At 33.4% G+C, this 25735-nt stretch overlaps 3 protein-coding genes across 3 annotated transcripts; all 3 read left to right on the forward strand.

The window, feature by feature from the left end:
* The first annotated feature begins 493 nt into the window (after window positions 1-493).
* Window positions 494-2414, forward strand: LOC120073941 (pentatricopeptide repeat-containing protein At4g21065). The gene has a single exon (XM_039026863.1). The coding sequence runs from the start codon at window positions 559-561 to the stop codon at window positions 2386-2388; it is 1830 nt and encodes a 609-aa protein (XP_038882791.1). The 5' UTR covers window positions 494-558; the 3' UTR covers window positions 2389-2414.
* Window positions 2415-7587: 5173 nt separating this feature from the next.
* Window positions 7588-14603, forward strand: LOC120072726 (protein BREAST CANCER SUSCEPTIBILITY 1 homolog). Its single transcript, XM_039025197.1, has 14 exons — window positions 7588-7760; window positions 8020-8073; window positions 8182-8252; window positions 8983-9096; window positions 9508-9974; window positions 10356-10469; window positions 10561-11874; window positions 11995-12095; window positions 12444-12630; window positions 12725-12822; window positions 12923-13043; window positions 13128-13293; window positions 13484-13602; window positions 14012-14603. Exons 1-14 carry the CDS (start codon window positions 7705-7707, stop codon window positions 14360-14362), a joined length of 3333 nt encoding a protein of 1110 aa, XP_038881125.1. The 5' UTR covers window positions 7588-7704; the 3' UTR covers window positions 14363-14603.
* A 4449-nt stretch (window positions 14604-19052) lies between these two features.
* On the forward strand, window positions 19053-21406 carry LOC120074539 (photosystem I reaction center subunit psaK, chloroplastic). The gene is made up of 3 exons (XM_039027693.1): window positions 19053-19235; window positions 19316-19399; window positions 21032-21406. The coding sequence occupies exons 1-3, from the start codon at window positions 19155-19157 to the stop codon at window positions 21257-21259; spliced, it is 393 nt and encodes a 130-aa protein (XP_038883621.1). The 5' UTR covers window positions 19053-19154; the 3' UTR covers window positions 21260-21406.
* Window positions 21407-25735: the final 4329 nt, after the last annotated feature.

The raw sequence follows: 25735 nt of genomic DNA on the forward strand, positions 1-25735 counted from the left end.
TAATAGTCATAGATCTTTAGTTTATTGGATTTAGACTTTACAAACGCAATTCACATATTCAATAACAGCTTTATTGAATAACTATCAATAACATATTTATTAATAATAAAATACGTTTAACATTACAAACTACGAGTGTTAGGACATACATCCAACAGTTTTATCGTTTTTTGGATAATTTATTATTCAATAACTCCTAAAAATAATCTTTAGTACTTTAGAAAGAAAATATTCATTATATAAGTTGAAATTAAGTTGCTAATTTTAATTTAACATATGAAAATAATTCAATCAAATTTTTACCTAACAACAACCTACTTTCTTTTAGAATAAAAATAATATGATCAATCCGAACCAATTCAATCCAAATATTTTATGACTTTAACTTGTATTTATTTTTTTAATAAGAATTATTTGGATAAAATAAGTTAATAATCTAAATTATTGGATTGGGTCCAAAAGTTGACGCAAACGAACTCATTCATAATTCACGGGCATTGGTAGATCGAGTGGATTTTATTCTCTTTTTCCACTTACCAAACATCCAAGCACGTACTAATGCGCTCAACCCAACGATCTCTCCTCTATTCCACTGCACGTTCCATCGCTTCGACTTCCTCCTCACAAAATTTCCCTGAAAATCACCTCTCTTTCATCCTCAGAAAATGCATCTCTCTCTTACAACTATGCGGCTCCTCCCAATCCCAGCTGAAGCAAATCCACGCATTCTCCATCAGACATGGCGTCCCACCCCCAAATCCCGACTTCAACAAGCACCTAATCTTCGCTCTCGTCTCCCTCTCGGCCCCAATGTCCTATGCGACCCTAATTTTCAATCAGATTCAAGCCCCCAATATCTTCACTTGGAACACCATGATTAGAGGATTTGCCGAGAGTGAGAATCCCAGTCCGGCCATAGAGTTGTATTCCCAAATGCGCGCCGCGTCTTCGATTCTTCCTGATACGCATACTTTTCCCTTTCTTTTCAAGGCTGTTGCTAAGTTGATGGATGTTAGGCTAGGCGAGGGAATTCATTCTGTTGTTGTTAGAAATGGGTTTGATTCGTTGCTTTTTGTTCAGAATTCGTTGGTTCACATGTACTCTGTTTTTGGGTTTGCTGAGAGTGCGTACCAGGTGTTTGAGTTTATGTCTGACAGAGATCTTGTGGCTTGGAACTCTGTTATTAATGGCTTTGCTCTCAATGGAATGGCTAATGAAGCTCTGACCCTTTTTAGGGAAATGGGATTTGAGGGCGTGGAGCCTGATGGGTTCACTATGGTTAGTTTGTTATCTGCTTGTGTTGAGCTTGGGGCACTGGCCTTGGGGGAGAGGGTTCATGTGTATATGTTGAAGGTTGGTTTAATACAGAATCTACATGCTAGCAATGCCCTTCTTGATCTTTATTCCAAATGTGGGAACATTAGGGATGCACTGAAGATGTTTGATGAAATGGAAGAGAGGAGTGTGGTTTCTTGGACTTCTCTGATTGTTGGATTGGCTGTTAATGGATTGGGAAATCGAGCTCTTGAGCTGTTTGGGGAGTTGGAAAGGAAGGGGTTGAAGCCTAGTGAGATCACATTTGTTGGAGTTTTGTATGCTTGTAGCCACTGTGGTATGGTTGATGAAGGCTTCAATTACTTTAGAAGGATGAAAGAAGAATATGGGATCTTGCCAAGAATTGAGCACCACGGCTGTATGGTTGATTTGTTGTGCAGGGCAGGCAAGGTCGGAGATGCTTACGATTATATTCGAAACATGTCTGTCCCGCCCAATGCGGTAATTTGGCGGACCTTGTTGGGAGCTTGCACAATTCATGGCCATTTGGAACTGGGTGAGGTTGCAAGAGCTGAAATCCTGCTCTTAGAACCAAAGCACACTGGCGACTTTGTCCTTCTCTCGAACCTTTATGCATCGGAGCGTCGTTGGCTGGACGTGCAAAACGTGAGGAGGATGATGCTTATGAAAGGAGTGAAGAAAACTCCTGGCTATAGCCTAGTCGAGTTGAAAAATCGTGTTTATAAATTTATCATGGGTGATAGATCTCATCCTCAAAGTGAGGAGACATATGCAATGCTGACGAAGATCACCGAGTTGTTGAAAATTGAAGGATATGTTCCTCGCACGGTTAATGTTCTTGCAGATATAGAAGAGGAAGAAAAGGAGACAGCTTTGTCTCATCACACAGAGAAAGTTGCTATTGCTTTTATGTTGGTTAACACCCCACCAAAAACTCCAATTAGAATCATGAAGAATTTGAGAATTTGTGCAGATTGTCATCTGGCAATCAAAATCATATCCAAGGTTTTTGAACGTGAGATTGTCATAAGGGATCGTAGTAGGTTTCATCATTTTAAAGACGGTTCGTGCTCTTGTAAAGATTATTGGTAATCTAAATGGTATTTTGTTTATCTATACCTATACCTCCATCGAGTCTGCAACTTTTTTTAAGAGAGATGAATTTTCCATTGTATTATTAGAGTATCTAGTGGCTAGTTGTGTTTTAACTAATGATAATTCCTCTATGGATTAGAGTATCTAGTGGATAGTTCTAAAAGCATTATAAATAGAAGCTGTACAGTTTTTTTCAGAACAAATGAACCGTGCTTTAGAGTGGTCTGACCATACTAGCTCGTAAATACGTTCATTTACTGCATGAGTATAACTTAATGAATCATAATAATGTTGATCAGCGTATAAGCATAATTCAACTGTTATAGAATATGTATTGTCGATTAAATGCTCAGAGGTTCAAGTTTCCCATTCTTATGTATTTATAAACTAAAAAAACAATAACCAAGATTAGTTTATATATTCAATAATTTTTACAAAAGTAAAATAATTTTCTCTTCTTTTTGTCTAGTGGTGTTATGGAGATTGAATCGCTAACCTTGATAGTAAGTACAAATCAGTTGAGTTAAATTTAAGTTCACAACAACAGTGCAATCTTACTAATTATAAACATATTGATAAATTGATATAATTGTATATACATGTCAATCTATCATGGGTTTGTATGCAATAATTTGATATATGATTTTGTTTATAAAATAAAATTTAAAATTACTCATATTTTTGTTTTCGACCCAACCAATTTTCTCAACTCAACAAAATCATTTTTATTTAAACTCTTTTGATAAAAACAATTTTAAGTGATTATCAAATATTTTAATTTTTTTCCACAATGACTGTTTTCAAAATTAACCCTTAAAAGGTTAATTAAAAAATACCCTTCAACTTTTTTCAAAAAATAAACATTTGAAAAGTTAAGGCTCGATTGGTAACCATTTTATTTTTTGTTTTTGTTTTTGAAAATTAAACAACATTACTTTTAACTCTAAATTTTTTCATTTGTTATCTACTTTTTACCGATGGTTTAAAAAATCCAGCCAAATTTTGAGAACTAAACAAAATAGTTTTCAAAAAGTTACTTCTGGTTTTGAAATTTGGCTAAGAAATCAACCATTTTACTTAAGAAATATACAAATCATTGTAATAAATGTGGATAAAATAAACTTAATTTTTAAAAACAAAATAAAATACCAAATGGTTATCAAACGAGACTCTAATATTGGTGGGACTTTAGGAATGTTTTTTTTCCCTGCCTTTCTTCCTGTTTGAACTAAATATATATAAATATATATATAGTTAATTAATTAATTGATTAAAAAACCTAACATATACATATATATGTATAACAATTAATCCATTAATGTAATTTAACGTAGAAATCATGGAGGAAAGAGAAAAGTATAGGGACAAAATGCCAGTTCAGAGCGCGAAAATTTAAAATTTTAATCCACTAGCTCTGAATCTTCTCGCGGAAGAATTAGCATTCGATGGACACATCATCCACGTGGCGAAAAGTGAGTGGCGAGATACAAATAATATTTTTTTTTCTAAGGAACAAGATATAAATAAAATAATATCAATGATTAGAAAAATCGAAACCATATGTACATAATTCAGCCATAGCCATAGTTGACAGAATTTATTTTTGTTGGATCGGACTTAAATTTCAAATTTCCATTTCGTATCTCACATTTGATGTTTGAAAAATAATAATACATATAAAAAAGATCGAAAAATAAAATTATCTATTTTACATCTAACATTTAAAAATTTATTAAAAATAAAATCAATTAAAGTTTCAGGAAGGATAAGATACAAAAAATTCATATATTGTAACATAAGGAACTTTTTGGTTTTCTATTTTTTTGTTTCAAAAACAAACTTATTTGGTAATTAATTGAATTTTTATTTTTACAATTTTAAAAACGGTTGGGAAATTGTGGAAGCGGAAAAAAGGTTTTTAGAGTTTTACTTTCATTTTGTTGTCAAAAGATTGATGAATAGTAAAGATCATAATATCTTCTAAGTCTTGGATTTGATCAATTCCTTGATTATGCAAAAAAATTATATTTTATATTTTATACTACTAATAATACTTTTGTACAATCGTGTGTATATATATATTGGTGGTATAGTGGTGGACTACCAATTATCTGTAGTCATGAGATTTTGAGTTCAAAATGTAGGTGATACATATTTTTAAATGAAAAATGATTCTGAAAATATCTTATTGTTTTACATTTCACTTCTACATTAATTTTTCATTTTGTTTTTTTAACAATAATATTTTAAATATTTTTTCAAAACTATTTTAAAATTCAGAGTTTTGTTGAAAAATATAAATACAATTATTGCAACGACCCAAATTTCTAGTATTTTTCTAGGACGTTACTTTATGAATGCATAAGCGTGACAATACATTTTCTCAAAGAATAATGATGTAAAAGAGATAAAATATTTATTTAATTAAATAATGCTCAAATAGGCAAATAAGAGGAAAAAAACTGTTAGGGGTATCCCTAACCCAACTTTAAAATAAATAATAATTAAATAAATTCAATGAATATTTCATAAGATCTTAAAATGTCTAACTCCTAACCAAACTCTAGTACATGAAACCTAAGTGCGGAAGCAGTAAACCGTCCAAATGGTCAGGTCACGGATCTCTCTTGTCATGTGTCGGTCTATCGTTATCCTTACCTAAAAAACATGAAAAGAAAATGATGAGTATAAAAGTATACTCAGTAAGCGGCCCACTATTGGACTCAGTCGGTGATCTGTTAGTCTTTCCATTGGACCGAAGTGCACAAGGGCATCACAGGCGTAGGCATAAGAGGCGAACCCAAAGGCACGCTTTCATGAGTATGATCCCAAAGGTCACAAACAACATAAACATAAGCGGTGATCCTAAAAGGACATCGTACATAAGCATAGGGTGTGGCCCAAAGGCTCACAACATGCGATGTGCATAGCCCAATGGAAACACTAACAGTTACTAGAATCTCAAACATACATAAGCATGCAAACAGGGTCATAAATCATGCCAAAATCATTCATCAGTTCACAATTTATCCATCCATCAAACTTTGCAATGACATACAACATTGAAATATGGTGACATAAACGTGAGCTTTCAAAATTTTCATTTGACCAACAGGCATATCAAAAAATTGTATTCAAACTAAGGAGCCAATATGTAACACATGCTTGGGATTGAGGGCAAACCGGTAATAAACCACTTATCTCAAATTTATGTCGAAGAATCAGCAAACAAAACTCCAACTATCAATCAAATCCCTCTTTTAACTTTAGTCAAATGCTTGAATCGTCCTAGAATAAATCAATTTAATGTCAATCCTTATAACTACAACCTAACTCACCCAAAATGCACCAAAAGTCTCCAAACTACTTACCCAAAAACGTTGACTTAACCAGAACTACACATGAGCTCCAAGTACGAAATCCAAACCAATCATAAGCCAGACTGAAAGGACTCTAAACTCAATCCTAAAATCCAATTAACACAAATATTCACCAAACCAATTGGGAAAAACAAGATTTAAATCAAAACCACCATTATAGCTTACCAAAAGGCGCCCAAAGCGAACTTTGATGTCGCTGGACAGTAATGAAAAATATTTTGAAACCCTTAATTGAGCAACACATCCTGAGTATACTTAAATCCGACCAAAATCGGTATACATTCAAAACCCATTAACTAAAAACCATAAACTTAAATCTCACAAAAAAAAGTGTTCCTGGCAAAACAAAAGAGGTCGGTGACTAGCGGACGACAAGAATGAGAACGAAAAATCGAAGAAACTCGGTTGGCGGAAAGCGTCGACGTGCAATGCAGCTGGCAGAAAGCAACGGTCGAGCTACATGGTTGGCGGAGAACAGCGGTCGAGCGACGGACGTCGGACGGAAGACGAAGTGCGGCTGCGGGTGGTTGGACTTGCGACAGACTCCTCGCGCAGCTGAAAGTAGAAGATCGGTTGGGAAGAAAAGACAAATTTTGGAGGGGTGCTGACAATTGGGAGGAAGAGAATAAGAAGAAAATTCTTTATGTTTTTTTCTCTACTAGCTTCCCCCTACTTCTTTTTAGGAAAAGGTAAAACAACCCAAAGTAAATAGATAAAAACAAATAGGTAAATATAACCTCCAACTCCTTTTCTCAAAAACTCCAACCAATACAAAATAAATAATAAAAAAAATCCTAAAATTTGGCCTTTAAATAAAAGAAACGATCAATTGCACAAATTAATTTAAATGTTGTTACAATTATTATTGTCGTCGTCATCATCATCGTCTTAAATTTTAGAAAAGCACAATTCTCCATAAAATTTTATGAGCATTTTGTTTGGAATGTCATAATCTTTATGGAATAATGTGTATTTTCTAAAAACATGTGATGATTGAATTGCTTTTAATAGATTTTAAATATGTTGATTCAAACGTTAGTAATTTGTCTTATTTTCGAGAGACAATTGTTCATGACACGTTGTGAGTACTATAGAGTAAATAAAATTGTCTTAAATACGCAACATAAATTCATTTGATTTAAATTAATTGTTTTCATTATCACATTTTAAATGAACCTATTTTATTGTATTTTACGATATGTTTATTTATGTTATTTTTCTTCATTTTATTTGTGATTAATACGTGCATATAAAATATTGTCAATGTTTCAATAAATATTGGTCGAAAAGACACACAAAATTAAAATTAAAAATAAAGATATAACTCTATAACTATGTATATCAGCTGAAAAGTTTTTATAAAAATAGTTCGCTTTCATTTTTTTTTTAAAAAATATAAAACTATAGAAGTCATCAAACTTAATTTATTATTTTTTTAAATATCATCAAACATATTTTTTTGTTCTAATTTTTAAAAAATAAAAAATAATGATCGAACATGTCTTTTTATTTTTTATTTTTTTTTGAAAAACAAAAAATTATAATGGTAACAAAAGAAAAATACATATGGTTTTTATCTTTTCAAAATAGAAAACTAAAAATAGTTTTTCAAGAATTAAAAACCAAAAACGAAAAAACGAAATCATCATAGTTAAAATTTTGATCCAAGAGACAGAGAAAACAAAAAGAAAGTAAAAGAAAATGTAACCCGCGATTCCGTCAAACAGTACGAAGAAAATGAAAAGATATGAAAAACAAAAGGCGCGCGTCGATTTCGCGTAAAAATTCAAAGATATATATAGAGGCCGCATTCTCGCGCCTCGGCATCTTCTTCTCCACGCTTTCGTTCAAGGCCGCCATATCCACTGCTTCTTACTCCAATTCCTCTTCACTACTTTGTACTTAGCTACATTATTCTTGATCGTTTCTCTCAATGGGGGATCCCAGCCACCTGGAGAAGATGGGAAGAGAGCTCAAATGCCCGATTTGGTAACCTTCCTCTCGATTTCTTGAATGTTATAATCATCTATCTCTCTTTTCACTTCTTTCTTTGCTTCGAATTTCTTTTTCCCAACAAATGATGATGAATCCGGAAGAAAGTATGTTGCAGTTATTTTTACTCTTAGCGGCCAATTGAGATAATTTTCAGATTATATTCTCATAGGTTTGTTTGTTGATGATGTATGTTTATCTCATTCTTCTTTTTTTCGGTACTTCTATCGCGAAATTTGCTGGAAATTCTCTATAGTTTGAGCCTTTTAAACTCCGCCGCTTCGCTGGGATGCAACCACGTGTTCTGCAAGTAAGCCTCCCAACACAATTGATTTTCGTTCGTGTTTAATTATTTTGTAAAGACGTTGGCCGATGGAATCCTATCGTTATCTAAACTCCTACTTATTGTGAATTTCAGTGTATGTATAGAGAAATCAATGAAATCGGGTTCGAACTGCCCAGTTTGTAAGGTGCCTTATAGGCGAAGAGGTATGGTTTTCTTTTAATTAACATTTAGATGCCATAAATTGCCCATATTATATGTCTCCGTTTCATAGTAAAACAGTCGGGCACATTTCTGCTATTAGTCTCTGTTAGCTATGAAGTTAGAACTGAGAACTACGAAATTTAACACTTCCTCAGATTTTTAGTACAAACAGTCAGCACCTGTATAATAAGTTTATCCATTCAATAATTTATGCCGTAAGACTTCACATTCTGTTTTTATATCTTATATTATGTTCTAGTTTTTGAAGAAATTCCCTTCGCTCATTTGCTGACATTCTAATTCATTAGGGAATAATAAAATGGCAAAATCATTATCCATTCTTTGTAGGAGATTCTTTTTTTTAAAGGAAACAAACTTTTCATTGATATAATGAAAAAAAGTCTAATATTCAACATACAAAGATATATAAGGAAACACAAGTAACTAAAGGAGAGCAGGCTATTGCAATCCAAAAAGATAGAGAGCCAAATTAATTAAAGAAAATGAATGGAAAAAAAATATCTTGCACGGAAGAACTTGAAAAAAGTTCGGAGGGAGAACACCATGTGGATGCATCGAATCTTGCAACTTCATGACGATCAAACGACGATAGTGACTTTTCTTGGAAGACCCTTTGGTTCCTTTTGAACCATGTTATTCCTCAAGAAATATGGTTGCTGTCTAATTTTATCACGTCTACTAATGTTAAACTTTTTACATTCTTCTCTGCAGAAGTTCGTCCTGCTCCACACATGGATAATTTGGTGAGCATTTACAAAAGCATGGAAGCTGCTTCAGGAATGAACATATTTGTTACTCAGAATTTGTCTTGTGCTAAGTTATCTGGTAAGATCATAGTCCATGGACATGAACACAAATTGATTACATTTTCTTACTCTAGCTTCATGTCCTGCAATGGAACTTATGCAATGTCAGGAGAAGACATTTTCATTTCTTCTCTTCCCATTACATTGAAGATAAGATATCAAGATTATGTTAGATTTTTTCTTTTATCTTCCTTCAATAGGACTATGACTAATATTTTGAAGCTTTTAAAGACCAAACCAATTTTCTTCCTTCCAGAGTTTATACTTGGTTATTATTCCTCCTCTCCCCCACCCCTACTTTTCATAAGTTTCAGCCAGCTATTAACTAGACTGGATCCAGGATGTGATGGAGTGAGCTTTAGCTGTCTTAATTTGTATATTTGGTAAAATTTCTAAGTGCACTCTCTCTCTTTGCTACTCCACACTGAAGATAGAGACAAACAAGTAGAAGGTGATGGCAATGGTTCAAAACGGCTTAATGCAGAAACCAGCGAGAGCACAGCTTATATACAAAGAACTTTGAAAAAAGAGTCACAAACAATACAAAAATCCAAGCGGAAGATTTCTGCTTCTTCCCCTCTGAAACCTTCATTTCCAAGAAAGAAGAGGGTTCAGGTGCCACAACGTCCCCTTTCAGAAACACCTACTCGACCTGCAAAGTTAGCAAGTAGTTGTAATGAGGTGAATGAAGAACCAAGAAAAAGTACAGTTGCTTCGGAGGATAAAGGTCAGCCAGTTCTTTCACCTTTTTTTTGGCTGAGAGAAAGAGAAGAAGAAGATGAGAAGTCGAATCAGCAGTCGGATTTGGATCAACCTACTGACTCATGGGCGATGAATGTTCTTGCCTTCAGTGATATCAAGGATTCACTGGATGAAAGCCCTTCAAAGCCCCAAATGGTAAGTTTACTGTAAACATATTGTGATTAAATCATTGTGGATATTGACTACAAGCAAGTACAACAAAGAATGCAATCAATCTCAAAAACTTTTATGCCATTGCAATAACTTCAAGTAATGAAACTCTAGTACAACCATTTCCAAAACTTCCTTCTGAAAAAAAATGCATATGAAACAAATGGACACCAAAACAACCATTAAGCACTGATATAGGCTGCAGGATATACTTATTCAACCTCTCTTGTTATGTCTTATGTGGGTCTGCGGCAGCATACAAACTTGACGTCTGTTTTATTAAAAAGGAGAAAGAAACAAAGCTAGTAAACCTCTAGTTTTTGACGTTTATAATTTTGCTTATTTTATCTCGTTTTCTGGACATAGGAGGAAGTGTGTGGCAATCCATCCAATGACTTGGATCTCTTTGATAGTGAAATGTTTGAATGGACTCAAAGAGCCTGTTCCCCCGAACTTTGTTCAAGTCCCTTTAAACTGCAGGTATCGAAGATTTTATCACCTCATTCGAAGTCAGAAATCTACCAGAATTCCCCCATACACTCCATTTAATTTGTGCCATAATTATATGCAGGATGAAGATATTTCTGGAACTGAAACAGATTTATTAGCAGCAGTACCGAATGAAGAACTAGGAAAGCAAAATCCAAATGGAAATAATAATCAACGTGGTGGTATCTGGGATGAGTTGGTTCCTGATGTGCTCCCTCCGGAAGGCAACAGTATGAAGGATCATTCTAGGTGTGCTAAACTTACCAAAAGAGGTAGGAAGAAAAAGGGAATTGCACTGAAGAAATGTTCTAAAAGATTGGCAGAATCAGCGACTGGGAATTGTTCCAATCCAGCTACCGGAACTGAATGCTTCAGTCAGAAGCAGGAGAACGATGTTATTAACAGCTTTGGTAGTTTGAAAATTGGAACCAAAAGAAGCAAGAAGAAAATTCACTTTGGTACTGCTGCAAATAGGACGACACTTGAAAGTGTTCCTGCCGTTCCAATTAATTTACCAACTCCAAATGAGAATTTCAAAACTGAGACACGAACCTTTCCAGAGGGGGAAAAGGTCAATCAAATCCAGGAAAAGAGGAGGAATAATGACAGAGCCAGCAAGACAATGCACTTTGGTATTGATGCTAATAAAGCAACTCCTGATAATACTCTTACAGATTTGGTTAGTTTAGGAGCTCCAGATGGTGGACAGAAGAATTTTGGAACGGAGACATTAGCTTTACCAGAAGGCGAAAAGGCTTGTCAACTCCCTGAAAATAGTTGCACGAAAACCAGAGGCAGGAAGAAAGCGCATTTTGGTAACAATGCTAATAAGAGGATTCTTGAAGATATTCCTGCCCATCCCATTAGTTTAGGAACTCCAAACAATGGTCCTGAGAATTTTGGAACAGAGTTATTAGCTTTTCAAGAAGTGGAAAAGGTTAGTCAATTTCCTGAAAAAAATCGCAAGAATGGCGGAGTCCGCAGAGAACAGGGTATGGTCCAATGCTGTAGGAAGTCTAAGAAACAAAAGCTGGATTCAGTTGACGATGACCTGCAAGAGAACCCGTCTTTCAATCAGAATCAGCATGATGATTGTGCTACTCCTGGATTGACCACCACACCTTCTGTGATTGCTACTTCAACTGATCAAAAGAGGGAACACAAGAAACAAGAGAAAAATTCCTCTGTTTGTGCAATAACTAGCGAGCATGGTAACATCACTCAAGAGAAGTATGACGGTGCTCAGGCAAATCGAAGTCAGATTTCTGAAAAGCTTCAGTGCCGTACCGATGCGAAAAAATTGGATTCTATGACCAAAAAAGATTGTTCAAAAAAACATGGAGGATTCAATAATGAATTTCATTGTGCTTTCTGTCGCTCATCAGAAGAGTCAGAGGTAGTTCAACTATCCCTAGTTTACTTCTATCATTTTAATTGGTTCTATTTCACCTGTATACACAATTTTTTTCTGCTGTGGGTTGCTTTAAACGCCACTTTTATCTTGAAACTGATACAGGCTTCTGGAAGAATGGTCCACTATTTCAATGGGAAACCGATTGATACACATGACATAAAAAACTCAAAGGTCCTACATGCACACTGGAATTGTGTTGAATGGTAAAAGAATCCTTCACACTTTGCAAGAAGATATAGTTCAAATTGCTTCATTTAAGTTCATAGAAACTGCATTTGAGTTGATTATGCTTTACTAATTACTGAAGTGTACTGAAGCTGATTTACATACCCAGGAAATATTCAGCATGTTAATTGTTAAGTTGTTAACTATGAAAATGCACGAGGTTTTCTTGCCTCTAATTTATAGGTTGCTCTATACAAGCAAGTGCTTAAAAGTCAAACCTTGTATATACTTCCATGCGATTCAAATGGGGCCATGGGGTGATCATCGTCATTCTGATTTTCTGTACGGATGTCAGTAAATTTATATTGCCATTATTTAATGTGCAGGGCCCCCAATGTTTATTTTGATGGCGACACTGCAATTAACCTTGAAGCTGAGCTCGGTAGAAGCCGAAGAATTAAATGTGGTTGCTGTGGAAATAAGGGTGCTGCTCTTGGGTGTTATGAGAAGAATTGTCGCAAGAGCTTTCACGTTCCTTGTGCAAAGTTGATGCCTCAATGTCAATGGGACACCGTAAGTGCTGCTTTACATGAATTCTTATGGCATAACTTTTTGTCCAGCATCTTTTCTTTGTATCCATCATCTTATGTTCTGATCGCTCGAGCAGGAAAATTTCGTGATGTTATGCCCCCTTCATCCAGACTCTAAACTGCCAAGCCAAGATCCAGGGCACCTAGAACGGAAAAGCAGCTGCGCTTCTAAGCGGTATTTCAATATTTGCTGATTTGGAAAATGTCTTGGCTGGTCTGCATTTGAATTATTACAGTACTCTATATGCTTCAGTTTGTTGCCTTCTCAATTGCAGACAATCGAACACTAAATGTATAGCTGTTGCCCGTGAGATCAGCAATAATGGAAGGTTTACATTTCGTGAATCATCTAAGAAATTGGTTCTGTGCTGTTCAGCTCTCACCATAGCAGAAAGGGTAACATTTTTTAAAAGAATATTGTTCACGTGTAGCTTTTTTCTTCCCTACCTGAATTTCAGTGTCCTGATGGTCGGATTGCAGGAAGCTGTAGATGAATTTCAGAGATTATCTGGAGTTCCAGTGTTAAAAAATTGGGATGATAGCGTTACACATATTATTGCATCAACAGATGAAAATGGAGCATGTAAAAGAACCCTCAAAATTTTGATGGGTATTTTGAAGGGAAAATGGATATTGGGAATTGAATGTAAGTTTTCTTCCTATACCCATGATATTTTAGGTTTTGGTTTGACTTTTTTATGATAACAACAATAATTTGTCCTCCATCAAAAAAGGAAAAAAATTGTCGATGGAAAATGATGTAATAACATATATTTGGTGGAACATGAATGGGACAAGTTACATATGGTACATTCTTGCTCATTGTCGTTGTACAGGGATTAAGGCTTGTATACAAGCCATGGAACAAATAGAGGAAGAACGCTTTGAGATTACTCTTGATGTCCATGGAATCAGAGATGGCCCTCAACTTGGAAGATTAAGAGTCCTGAACCATGTAATTTCCTTTTGCCTAAGCTATAGTTATGCAGTGAATTGCATTTATTGTGCTGGGTTCTCGTCTATTGCCAATTTCTTATTCAAATTCCAAAGCTAAGAACAGATTTTAAAATTTTAAAACTTTGACTTGATTTTTTTAAATCACGGTTAGAAATTGAATAAAAAAACAAATAATTCTAGGAATGTGAGTAGTGTTTATAAGCTTAATTTTAATAAACTAAAAGGAAAAAAAATCATGAGCCCTGTTTGATGATTATTTGGTCCTTGGATTTTGAATATTAAACTTATAAATACTTTTTTGTACTTTCTTACGTAGTCTACTTTTTGTAATTGTTTTAAAAAACCAAGTTACGTTGTATGACCATTGTTTTTAAACTGCAGAGTTAACAGTTATTTTTTCTTTGCAGCAACCAAAACTTTTTTCTGGATTCAAGTTCTTCTTTATGGCGGACTTTGCACCTTCATACAAAGGATATCTCCAACAACTTGTGACTGCTGCAGAAGGAACTATTCTGCTTAGAAAACCAGTTTCAAGCAACAACCAAAACATCTCTTGTTCTTCACCCAACTGCCAAGTTTTCATCATTTACAGTCTTGAGCTTCCTGATCAATGCAATCCAGCTGAAAAGAATAACATTCTCTGTCGCAGGCGTTTCGATGCCGAGTTGCTTGCTAAGTCAGCCACAGCCAAAGTTGCCACCAATTTGTGGCTTTTAAACTCGATTGCAGGCAGTAAATTAACAAGCCTTGAAGAGTAACTTCGTCGACCATGTATGTATATTTTCCCTACTGAACTCATTTAACGTATAGTTCTGCAAGAATCTAGCACTGTCTAAATACAATCACTCAGTAATAACTAAAAAACATTTGAATGGACATAGTTCTTATTACTTGAGAGTGGCCAAGCATGACAAGCTCAGATGTTGTCATTACTCAAACTATGGCGTACATATCTTGTATCTATTGATTTATAAATGAATTTAGTGTACTTTGCTTCTTTATGCTTTGTTCTTGTAGATTCACCCTCTTTTTTCGTACACTATGTTCACTTTGACTTGTAAATTCATGCTTCAGGTTTATTTTTTTATGGGGATTTTCCCTCCAATTATTTCGTTTCTTTCTGGATTGGATGATTGTTTGACAAATGTTTATTGTTATTATTATTTAAGAAAGATAATGTTATACTTCTAACTAAAAATTAGATGAGGAGGATTTTTTTATAAGAATAATTTTGGTTAAAACATCATTTTCGTTTTTGGAGAATCCCGCTTTGAAAAAACCAAATGATTCCACACTTCTTATAAGATAGATGGGCTATTCCCTTCGTTGCTAATTGGTATCAAATACAGTATTCGACCTAATAAAACCCAACTAGGTATTCGATAAAAAGAGATTGAGTAATAGTTATATTATTTAGCTTGTGGTTAACTCAAAAATAATTTAATATTGATAGGCAGTCATTTTTATTTATAGATGTAAAATAACTACATGATATTCTCAATTATCCCATATGCTCAATTAATTGGGTTCAAGCGTCCATATTAATTCAACATATGCATTAAGTCTAGGTATCTAACCAAGACAATTGACAATTGGGAAGCCATATTACCAATTGATTTAATTCTTGATTTTGGTAAGTCATGCAATTAGCAAATAAGAGTTGCGCTAAACAACTTGAAAATTAGCTACAAACATGCAGCACCCTATGCTCTAGTGAGATTCATACACAATTATGCATTCTTTTCTAACAATCAAAGAAAATAAAAATGGGTGATCAAACCATCAATATTTCCTAAGCTAAGTGTAGAAGTCATAATCAATCAAGAAGACAAAAATTAGCCGCAACTAGAGTTTAGATTAAGTCTCACAATCAAGAATCTATGAGTTTTAGACCTATCTTAAGTTAGAAAATCATATACTTTAATCGCTCATGTGCTAAGATGAAGTTCCAAATCAAAATAAAATGAAGAACTCAAAAGAATTAATGTCTAGGAAGGGGAATATACGGAGAGAATGAAGTTTGTGACTGTCGAATCGGGCATAAAATGACCTAAATCGGGCAAAAATTCTTTTATATAAAGTGCAGAGCGTAGCTATGCTAATTTTTAGTTGCCGCAGCGTAAGCCATTAGTGTAGTGATACTCAAGCCTTATACTCGCGTGCGTACCTCTTGCCTTCTTCTGTCAAAATCTGGAGCGTTGTAATGTTGCGTAAAACAGTAGCGATTGTCTTTGAGTGTAATGTTGCATTTTGTAAAGGGTAACCATGTTCTCGCCAAGGATATTTTGGTCATTTTTCTTCTTTTCTTCATGGTTGGTACTATGAGGCTTCGTTTTGGTTCATTTTTGTCCCGTTTGATTCCAATGGTCCGTTCTACCTCTTAGTTGCTCAATATAAAAAAATAGCATAAGAAACACGTAAAATCCTTCGAATTAAGCTAGAGAAGATAACACTTTTATGGTGCTATCAATGACATTCATCATCTTTGTTTAATAAACAATCGTTGAGATTCAACCGTAAATTCTTGTTTGTAAATATATGATCAAACATTTTTAAAAAAAATCTTTCAAATCGACAATCGAAGTATGACTCAACACCAATTAACGAGCTTGAGAGGAAACAAATACTATTTTAAAAACAGAAAACTAAAACAATCCCTAGATAATAAAAAAGAAAATAGCGGAGATCACATTTTTGTCCCAAAACTACTCTTGTGATTTTTTCTTAATAGATGAACTAAAATTTTGTGAAGAGATTAATGTTTTCTTTTCCAAAATAAAGCTTTCTAATCTTTTGTTGGTGTGATCGATTTTTTCTCTTGAATAATATTTATTCTCTCTTATTCGTTTTCTCGCTCTCCAACTCTCTTGCTTTCTCGCTCTCTCGCTCTCTCCCTCTCTCCCTCATAAGTTAATAGAAAAATGTCACACATGATCGTCGCACATTGTGGAAGGAAGAAGAAACGACTCCACTTGTTATCGTTGTTAGAGAAAGACAACATGAGAGGGGATTGGAGGAAGGACATGGGAGAAAGAAAACACATCGGGGGGGTGTTTAGAGAGGAAAGAAAATCTGAGTTGAGAGAAAGGAATAAAAGAGGAAATATTATTGTCTCCTTTTTTTCTTTCAACCACACATCCCTTCCTATACACCCACCCTAAGACTTAATTTTGTGTTTAGATTTGTTTACTAACTAAAATAAGTGTACATAAAGTTTTTGGTCATCAAAAGTTTTGTAGCTTAAAAATAAAATTATTTTTTTATCTATATATATAATTGAAAGGTCAATGATTACTGCACTTGATCATATACATCGTCCTTTCTTACACACAGACAAAAATATTACATAAAATAATTTTTTTAAAAAAAATTATTTGCCATGTGTCTAAATTTTGTTAGACAATCACTTGAAATGCATAAGATAGGTGCGACCAAAGTAACACCTAATTCTTTTTCTAATTGAAAAAAAAAACTAATTAATAAAAGTGAGATTTTTTTTATATATTTCACATTTAAAACAAATTTATAATAAAGATAATCATCAAATAATTTAAAAAATGTATAATTAAGAGAAAATCTACCCTAAATATAAAAGGTTAGTTAGGAAAACTAATATAAGATAAGATTTAGAAATCCAAAACAAGATAATCATAGAAACAATTAAAAAATAAGATAATATGATATTTTAAATTTCAAACCAAGTCGAAAATTAGTTAGTGTAGAAGATTGAAATATTCAAACTAACTATTAAATTGAATACATAAATTCAAAACAACGGTTAAATCGTGAGATTTATGGAAAATTATCGACTTGAAATAATGATGTTAGTTGGCGTTGAAGGTTTGCTGGGATATATAGTTGAGTAATTAATTACCATCTCATTAATACAGATATCGAATTAATTACACTGAAATTAAAAGAGACGATAAGGGCATTTTAGGATTTCAAAAAGTTAGACTCATGTGATATCCATGTATTTTGCTATAATTCAAAAGTACTCCGTCTTTTGCTTTTTTCCAAATGATAGTGTAATTACTGTTATATTTCTGATTATTTCTTAAGATATTGGCAAAGTGAGCATGGCATCGATGACCATTTTTTAAAGGTATTCCGCACAGGCTTTAAAAATCATTTTTTAAATCTTTTACTTATGTCAATATTTAGTAAAATTACTAAAATAAAATGACCAAACTCTTAAAAACTTAGGTTTTTCTTTTTGTTCCATTTGATTCGTACGCAGTCGCCATTGTTGATATTTTTTCTTCCTCCTGCGATTTTTCCACATTCTTTCTTCTCGATTTGCATTCTTATTTTTTTATGCAATTTTTCGGCAAGATTTCCTTCCCACGCTCTTTTCTTCAATTTCCCTCCTCTCTGGTGATTTCTTCTGTTTATGTCGATGTCTTCTTCTTCTTCTTGAATCAAAGATGTAAGTTGGAGCGTGAATCAGAACGAGAAAAAGAAGCGAGAGTGAGAATGAAGGAAGGAAAAAACTCAAATAAAAAACTACCAAGTTGACGAGGAAAAAGCTAGAGGAAGAAGTGAGAAGAAGAATTCAAAAGAAGGGGAAAATTCAAGGAAGAAAAAGAAGGAGAGCAACGTGAATTGTGGAGCAAGATGAACGAGTGATAGGAATGAGAGGAAAGAGTGAGAAATCTGGGTTGCTCGGCTTCGCATGCATTTTGGGATTAAAACGGTATTTTTACACGTGGCTAACGTAAATAGAAGGGCAAATTTCGAGCGTTTTCTAAAACGAGACCAAATTTCGAGAAGGTCCCTAAATAGGGGCCATTCATACAAAAATTTCGAAAACTCAACAATAATTGGTATAGCAGATATCTGTACTAAAAAGCAGTATTTACAGGCTTGAATTTCTAAACTCAAAAACCAAAAACAGGAAAAGTTGAGTTTTGAAATATAGCCCATTTTCCAAACTATTGAACTGTGGCCAAAATCATTTAGGAGGGGCCCACTTCAGTAATTTCTTCCATATTTATCTCATGAAGACTCTCTATTCCATGGTTTTGAAAAAATATCTACAAATAAATTTGGTTAGAGATTTGATTTACTGTTTTGAAAATAATGTCCAATTTTTGTAGGGGTATATCTGTCAATCTAATTGCCATTTTTGCAAGACAAAATACAATGGACCATTTTTTCAAAAGAAACGTCTTCCAAGTCGTCCAGTCACTCTAGTTTCAAATCTGTGTGAGCCCAGTCGGCCCATGTTCATTGGGCTTAAGAATAGGAATCCAGAACCTATCAGCCCAAACCATTTTCAGGCCCTAGCCAAGCCTGGCCCACAGGCCTCTAACCCAAAACCTTATCCGTTGAGAGAAATCCAATAAAACAAAGCCACGTAAGCAACAAGGATCTAAAACTGTATCCAAATCCACCAATCTGAGGCCACAAATTTAGCCCCTGTGGCTGAGTGGATGTCGAATTAGAAGAATCTCTCATTCTCTTCCTCTTAAATCCATTTATCCTTCAAACAAACAAACACAAAAAATAAGGGAGGAAAAAAATATTGTGGTAATTAGCAGCAAGATAATGGCAGCTACTATGATGACTTCGATCCCTCAGTTTAATGGGCTCAGGCCCACTGTTTCAATGGCTCCGGTTCGCAGCCTGGTAAGTCGCCATCGCCGCCGTAGTCGTCGTTGTCGGACTTTGAATGATCGGAAAATGGCTGATGTTGTTTGATTTTGCAGGTGGCGGTGCAACCGCTGAGGCGGAGGGGCGGCGGCGCTCTCAGTGCTCGTTGTGGTGATTACATTGGTTCACCCACCAACTTGGTAACTCTCAAATTTCATTACTAATATTTTAATTTCTAAGATCTCAGTTCTTAATCATTTTGTTTTTTTAAAAAAAAAAATTAAGTCTATAGATACTACTTTTATCTTCAAATTTTTTCCTTTGTTATCTAATTTTTAAAAAATCAAATCAAATTTTGAGAATTAAAAAAAAAATCAACTTTCAAAAAGTTATTTTTATTTTTAAAATTTGGCTAAAAATTCAACAATTGTATTTTAAAAAAATTCAAATCATGGTAAGAAAATATGAATGAAATAGACTTAATTTTCAAAAATCAAATGGTTACCAAATAGAGGCTAAATTATTTTTATGTTTTCGTTAATATTTATTATTGTCTGAATATTGATCGTAGAAATTGAGGATGAATTATAGGAGTAAGGTGCGTTTAATAGAGCAATAGGAAAAAAAAAATAGAACTCCATTTAGTAACATGGAGAAATATGTGATGAGCTTATTTTTCAAAAATTAAAAATTATAGATCAAATTAGATGTTATAGATAAATTTTAATTTTTAGTACATAGACAATGAATCACAATAAAAACAAAACGCGTTGGATTTGAATATGTGGAGGAAAATGTAATTCCTTATTTTCACAAACAGAGGTCTTTGATCTTGTTTTTATAAACCATCGGTGCTAATTTAAAGAATTAAATGTGGTTTGAAATATTTATTAAGAAAAAAAAAAAACAATTTTCACTCGACTTTAATGGTAAACATTCATTTTCACATCAAATTACACTTTAAACTTAGGATTGTATCTAAACCTTTTAATTTTAAAAATTGTTGTCATGTTAATTCTATATCCAATTATGGCTTCAAGTTTGTCAAAATAAACATTTCTTTAATGTGCACAATAAATTATAAAGCATATGTGCAATATGAGATCAATAAATTTTTAAAGAAAAATGATAATAAAGCTATATTAACTAATGTTAAGATATTTAGAAATATAGTATATGTTTATAAACTCAATTCAATTTTTTTAAAATAATTAAAATATTTATTATGTAATATATTATAAATTAGGTTAAATATCAAATTTGGTCCCTATGGTTAGTATAAATTTAGTCTCTACCCTAGGACTATTTATGAAGCTTTTATCAAACACATGGGTAAATTCAAATTAATCCTTAAGACCTAAATTTTAGCTTCTTCCAAACTATAGAAACAAAAATTTCAATTTATCCTATAAATTATACATTAATACAAAATAATAATTTTAATTTTTTTTTAACAATTTTCATAAATAAATTAAAATAGTTTATTATTAACTAATATTTAGTGGATAACTACAACTAATTTTCAATTATTTAAATTAGAATTCAATTTTTGAATTATGTTATTAAACACATATTTAAAAATATAAAAAACAAATTCGTTTTTATTTAATCATTTATTTTCAGATTCTCAACCCAATAGCCTCTTAACATTTATAGGTTTGGAATCTAAATATTCAATTTAATGAAGAGAGAGAATGTAGTAAAAGAAATATGGGCCTTGTGGTTAAAATTGAATTGTTTTTTCCATGGGTTATTTTTCTGAAAGTGATAAAATTACGGAGCAAGTCAAGTGACATAAAATAACAGACGAATTATATGTGTACACGTCACAGATAATGGTGATATCGACAAGCCTGATGCTGTTCGCTGGACGGTTCGGATTGGCTCCATCTGCAAACAGGAAATCAACGGCAGGGCTGAAGCTGGAGGTGAGGGACTCTGGGTTACAGACGGGTGACCCAGCGGGTTTCACCCTCGCTGACACTCTGGCATGTGGCAGTGTCGGCCACATCATTGGCGTCGGTGTCGTTCTTGGCCTTAAGAGCATTGGTTCACTGTAAAAAAATTCTCTTTTTTAAAAAAAAAAAAAATTAAAATGACTCAAGAAAATACAAAGACATGTATGTTTCTGCTGTTCAATCTAATGATGTCTTTGCCATTTTCAGTCTAGTTTACATATAATTTCACCTTCTAATTCCACTTTTTAATATTGGAGATAAATATTTAATTCTTTAAGTGTTGGTGTTTAATAAGTATATACTTTAGATGTCTAAAAAAATCTCAAATCACTGGTTTGTGTTTAACAAATTTGTGAGCTTTAATTATGTTTTCAATAAGTCCAATTTTGTTTGGATTCAGATTTGAGAGTAAGTATTTTATTTGACACAAAATTGAACTTTATATCTACAAAAAATTTTAACTTTAAAGAAAATCGTTGAATTGATGCCGCTTGTACCCCACTTAAAACATAATTAATCGATGGAAATAAAAAAGTGAGTCTCACATCCAAATTTATATGAAATAACACAATTTGATTGATAGATGTCTCAATATTAAATTTTTTACAACTTGAGCAAATTAATAAATTTTTGTATAGATGGCCAATTTCCAACCACCTAAACGATTAATGACATGTCCCAATTTTTTTTTTAAAAAAAAAACCCTAAGATTATGCTTACGTCAAAGGGTATTGTCATATTTTACATTGTATCGAAGATATCTTTTCTATCATAGCTCTAATCTAATAGATATAGAGAGTGAAATACCTTGTATCATCGTATCAATAGACTTGCCCGACCACATAGTTTTTCAAAGATAACAAGCGTCGAAACCATGCTAAAAAGATTAGTCATTTTTTATACGATAAAATTAATTGGTTAATCAAAAGTAGACGTAGGTTTAGTATTAAAAAAAAAAAAGATTTTTTTAAATAATATTTTTTTTAATAAATAATGACAAAAATAGGCTTTGAGGGAAATTATTCCAAAAAACAGGTTTTTAATCGTGTATCGGGTACACGAGTACCTAGTCACCTGGCACACACAGTCTAGCGTGACAGTCATGCAAGTTTGACTAAGGGAATCGTGTACCAGGTCCACGATTACCAAAAACTCTGTTTGCCCCTTCTTCTTCCTCACCGAAACCGTTTGGATTGTTTTTGCATGAACGATTTCTTCCTCTCACCGATTTTTGCTTTCGATTTCCTCTTCTATTTTGCTTTCTACTTTCCAAAATCTCGTTGATTTTCCTCACTGAGGCATCCCTCTTCTCTTCCTCACCAACTGCCCCTTCTTCTTCCTCACCGAAACCGTTTGGATTGTTTTTGCATGAACGATTTCTTCCTCTCACCGATTTTTGCTTTCGATTTCTTCTTCTATTTTGCTTTATACTTTCCAAAATCTCGTTGATTTTCTTCATCAAGGTCTCCATTTCACCGAAATCTTCTAAAATTTCGATTTTACTCGATTTTCAGTCCTTCATTTGATCCTCACCGAATCCTCCATTATAGTGGTCGTGTTGCTCGATTTTCATACCTTCGCTTTTGTGGTATATATCTCTCTCTAGTTATTTTTCAATATATTTTAAACTTAGAAATATATGTATGTTTTTGGAATTGTTTCTCTAGTTTATATATATTTTTGGGTTGATCTGTATTTATATGTATGTTTTTGTATGTTTTTTGGTATGTTTTTTATTGTATGTTTTTTGGGCTGATCGATGAAATTCTTATATTTTTTTATTTGTATGTTTTTGGACTGATTTAGTTTATGTATGTTTTTTATTTGTATGTATATGTATGTTTTTGGATTGATCTAGTTTTATGTATGTTTTTGGGCTGATCTTATATATATATTTTTTAATTTTTTTTTATTTAGTTGGGTTGATTTAAACTTAGAAATATATGTATGTTAAACTTATAAATCTTATATGTATTTGTTGGGTTGTTTGTAGATCTTAAATCTTAGATCTTATATTTGTTTATTTGTTTGGGCGGATTTAAATATATAATTTATAAATCTTAGATCTGGTCTGATTTAAATGTATAATATTTAGATGTTATATGTTAAAACTAGAAATTGGATTTTGTTGGGTTGACATATTAACATATTTTTTGTCAACTAACACTTGAAAAAAACATAATAAATATGTGAAGATTTAGTAATTCTTGAAGCTGTAAATGATAGAGATAGTGACATTGACGTTGAAGTCGATGAATTATTTGGAAACGACAGTAGTGGTAAACATGATCTTGAGTTGGTACCGGTATAAATGTTCACCCAAATAGATTGGAAAATGACAAATCAACGTGTGAACTAGGGTCTACTTTGGAAGAAATGAATGTAGGAGTAGATAAGTGTAGTTTAATCAAAAAAAAAAAAATGTTGTTTAATGCCAAATAAATTTACAACTTGCTGTAAAAAAAATATCGTGTGGCAGAACACTACGAAATTGTTGTAGTGGAATCAAATCAGGATCTTTGGTATGTTAAATGTAAATCATGGAGTGACGGTTGTGCTACGGGCATGTCGGCGCAAAACTCATGGGATGCTCGAAATTACAAAACTTCAAGGAGAACACTCATGTTTGTTTGCATAATTGACACGGGATCATTCACAGTTGGATTCAAATTTCATGAGTATCAAAATTCAAAATCTGGTTAAAGCTGATCTGTGGCCCTACTTCAATAAGCTATTAAAAAACAATATGGTATAATGTCAATTATAGACGGGTGTGGCAAGCCAAGAGAAAAGCGTTAATTGCTGTGTTTGGCGATTGGAAGAAATCATATTCGGAGCTTCCGTATTGGCTGAGTGCTGTTGTTCATTACAATCCAAGAACACAAACATTTTGGTTTTTCCTTCCCTCTGATGTGTTAGGTACGACTATTTTTGGATGAGTATTTTGGTTTTTTGGTACTGCAAGAGAAGGGTTCAACCATTGTAGGCCATTAATCCTTGATAGAACTCTACGGAAAGTATAAGGGAAAATTATTGACAGCTTTATCTATTGATGCAAACGGACATCTATCGTAGAAGGTGAGAATTCGTCCAGCTGGTCATGGTTTTTGTGGGCATTGCGTGAATATGTTATCTAAAGAGAGGGTATTTGCTTGATTTCTGACAGACATAAGGGCATTCTTGTTGCAATTAATAATGAAGAAATTGGTTGGAATGAACCTAGAGCGTACCATTAATATTGTCTTCGCCATGTTGCCAGTAATTTCAATACAAAATACAAATCGAAGCAATTAAAAAATTTGGTGTTTAAGGTCGAAAATCAACACCAAAAGCATAAGTTCATTCGGTGCATGAAAGAATTGAAACAATTGCACCCTACATGTCTTGAATTTTTTCCAGACATTGACTTGGAAAAATGGACACAATCACACGATGGTGGGTACTGCTATGGGTGGATGACCAACAATGCAGCGGAATGGATGAACGATATTTTCAAATGTGCTAGAATGTTACCAATTACTTCTTTGGTTAGGCTAACATTCTATCACACAATATTGTATTTTGAACGTCGAATACAAGAAATCAATGAAGCACTCGATCGTGGGGACATATATACAGAATATGTAGTATGATTTCTCCCTACAAAGGACAACACACCCGAGTTTTAAGTTTGAAATAAAAACATGTTCTTGCAATAAGTGGCAATTATTCAAGATTCCATTACTTATTGATGAGTGCTACAAATTGTCCAATTTCAAGCGTTGTCATGAAGGCCGCTTTCATCCAATTCAACACCCAGATTATTGGCCAGAATTATCATTTATAGAAATTTGTCCAAAATGATTAAGAGAACGATGTAGGCCAAAAAGTACGCGCATTCATAATGAAATGGATTGGAGAAAAGCAAGCAAAAAAGTGCGATGTACAATTTGTAAAAGAGAAGGACATAACAGACACACTTTTCCACACCATACACTGGGTGCTTCGTCTCCGGGTCATTATGTGTATTTTTTTTTACTTGTATATTTCATGTATTTGTATCCTTTATGTATTTATATTTTTCATGTATTTGTATTCTTTATGTATTTCTAATGAATTTATGTAATAAATTTATTTTATGTACTTGTATTTTTTTATGTACTTTTTATGTCATGGATTTTATTATGTGATATAATTTGAACTTTTTAGGTGATGGAGCATGGTCCTTCTAATTATGTACAATTGTACCAACAAAACACACATCGTTCACAGACAGTATGGGATAGTTCTTCCATTATAGCGTTAAGTTGTCGAAGAAGAGAGGCTGCACAACACACTATCTCATTTTGATCACTGCATTATTCCATATGTTCAGGAGGCAGGTTTTCTTGGGGTTGCACAAATTAGTTTCATACAGCTTGATTGACACCTTATTATTGCTTTAGTTGATCGTTGGAGACCAGAGACCCACACATTTCACCTGCCCTATAGGGAATGTACGATTATGTTGCAGGATGTTACCATACAATTTGGGTTACGAGTGGACGGGCAACCACTGATAGGCTCATTATGGTATGACTGGAATAACGTTTGTGAATA

This window comes from Benincasa hispida, chromosome 3 (genome assembly GCF_009727055.1).
Source record: "Benincasa hispida cultivar B227 chromosome 3, ASM972705v1, whole genome shotgun sequence".
NCBI lineage: Eukaryota > Viridiplantae > Streptophyta > Magnoliopsida > Cucurbitales > Cucurbitaceae > Benincasa > Benincasa hispida.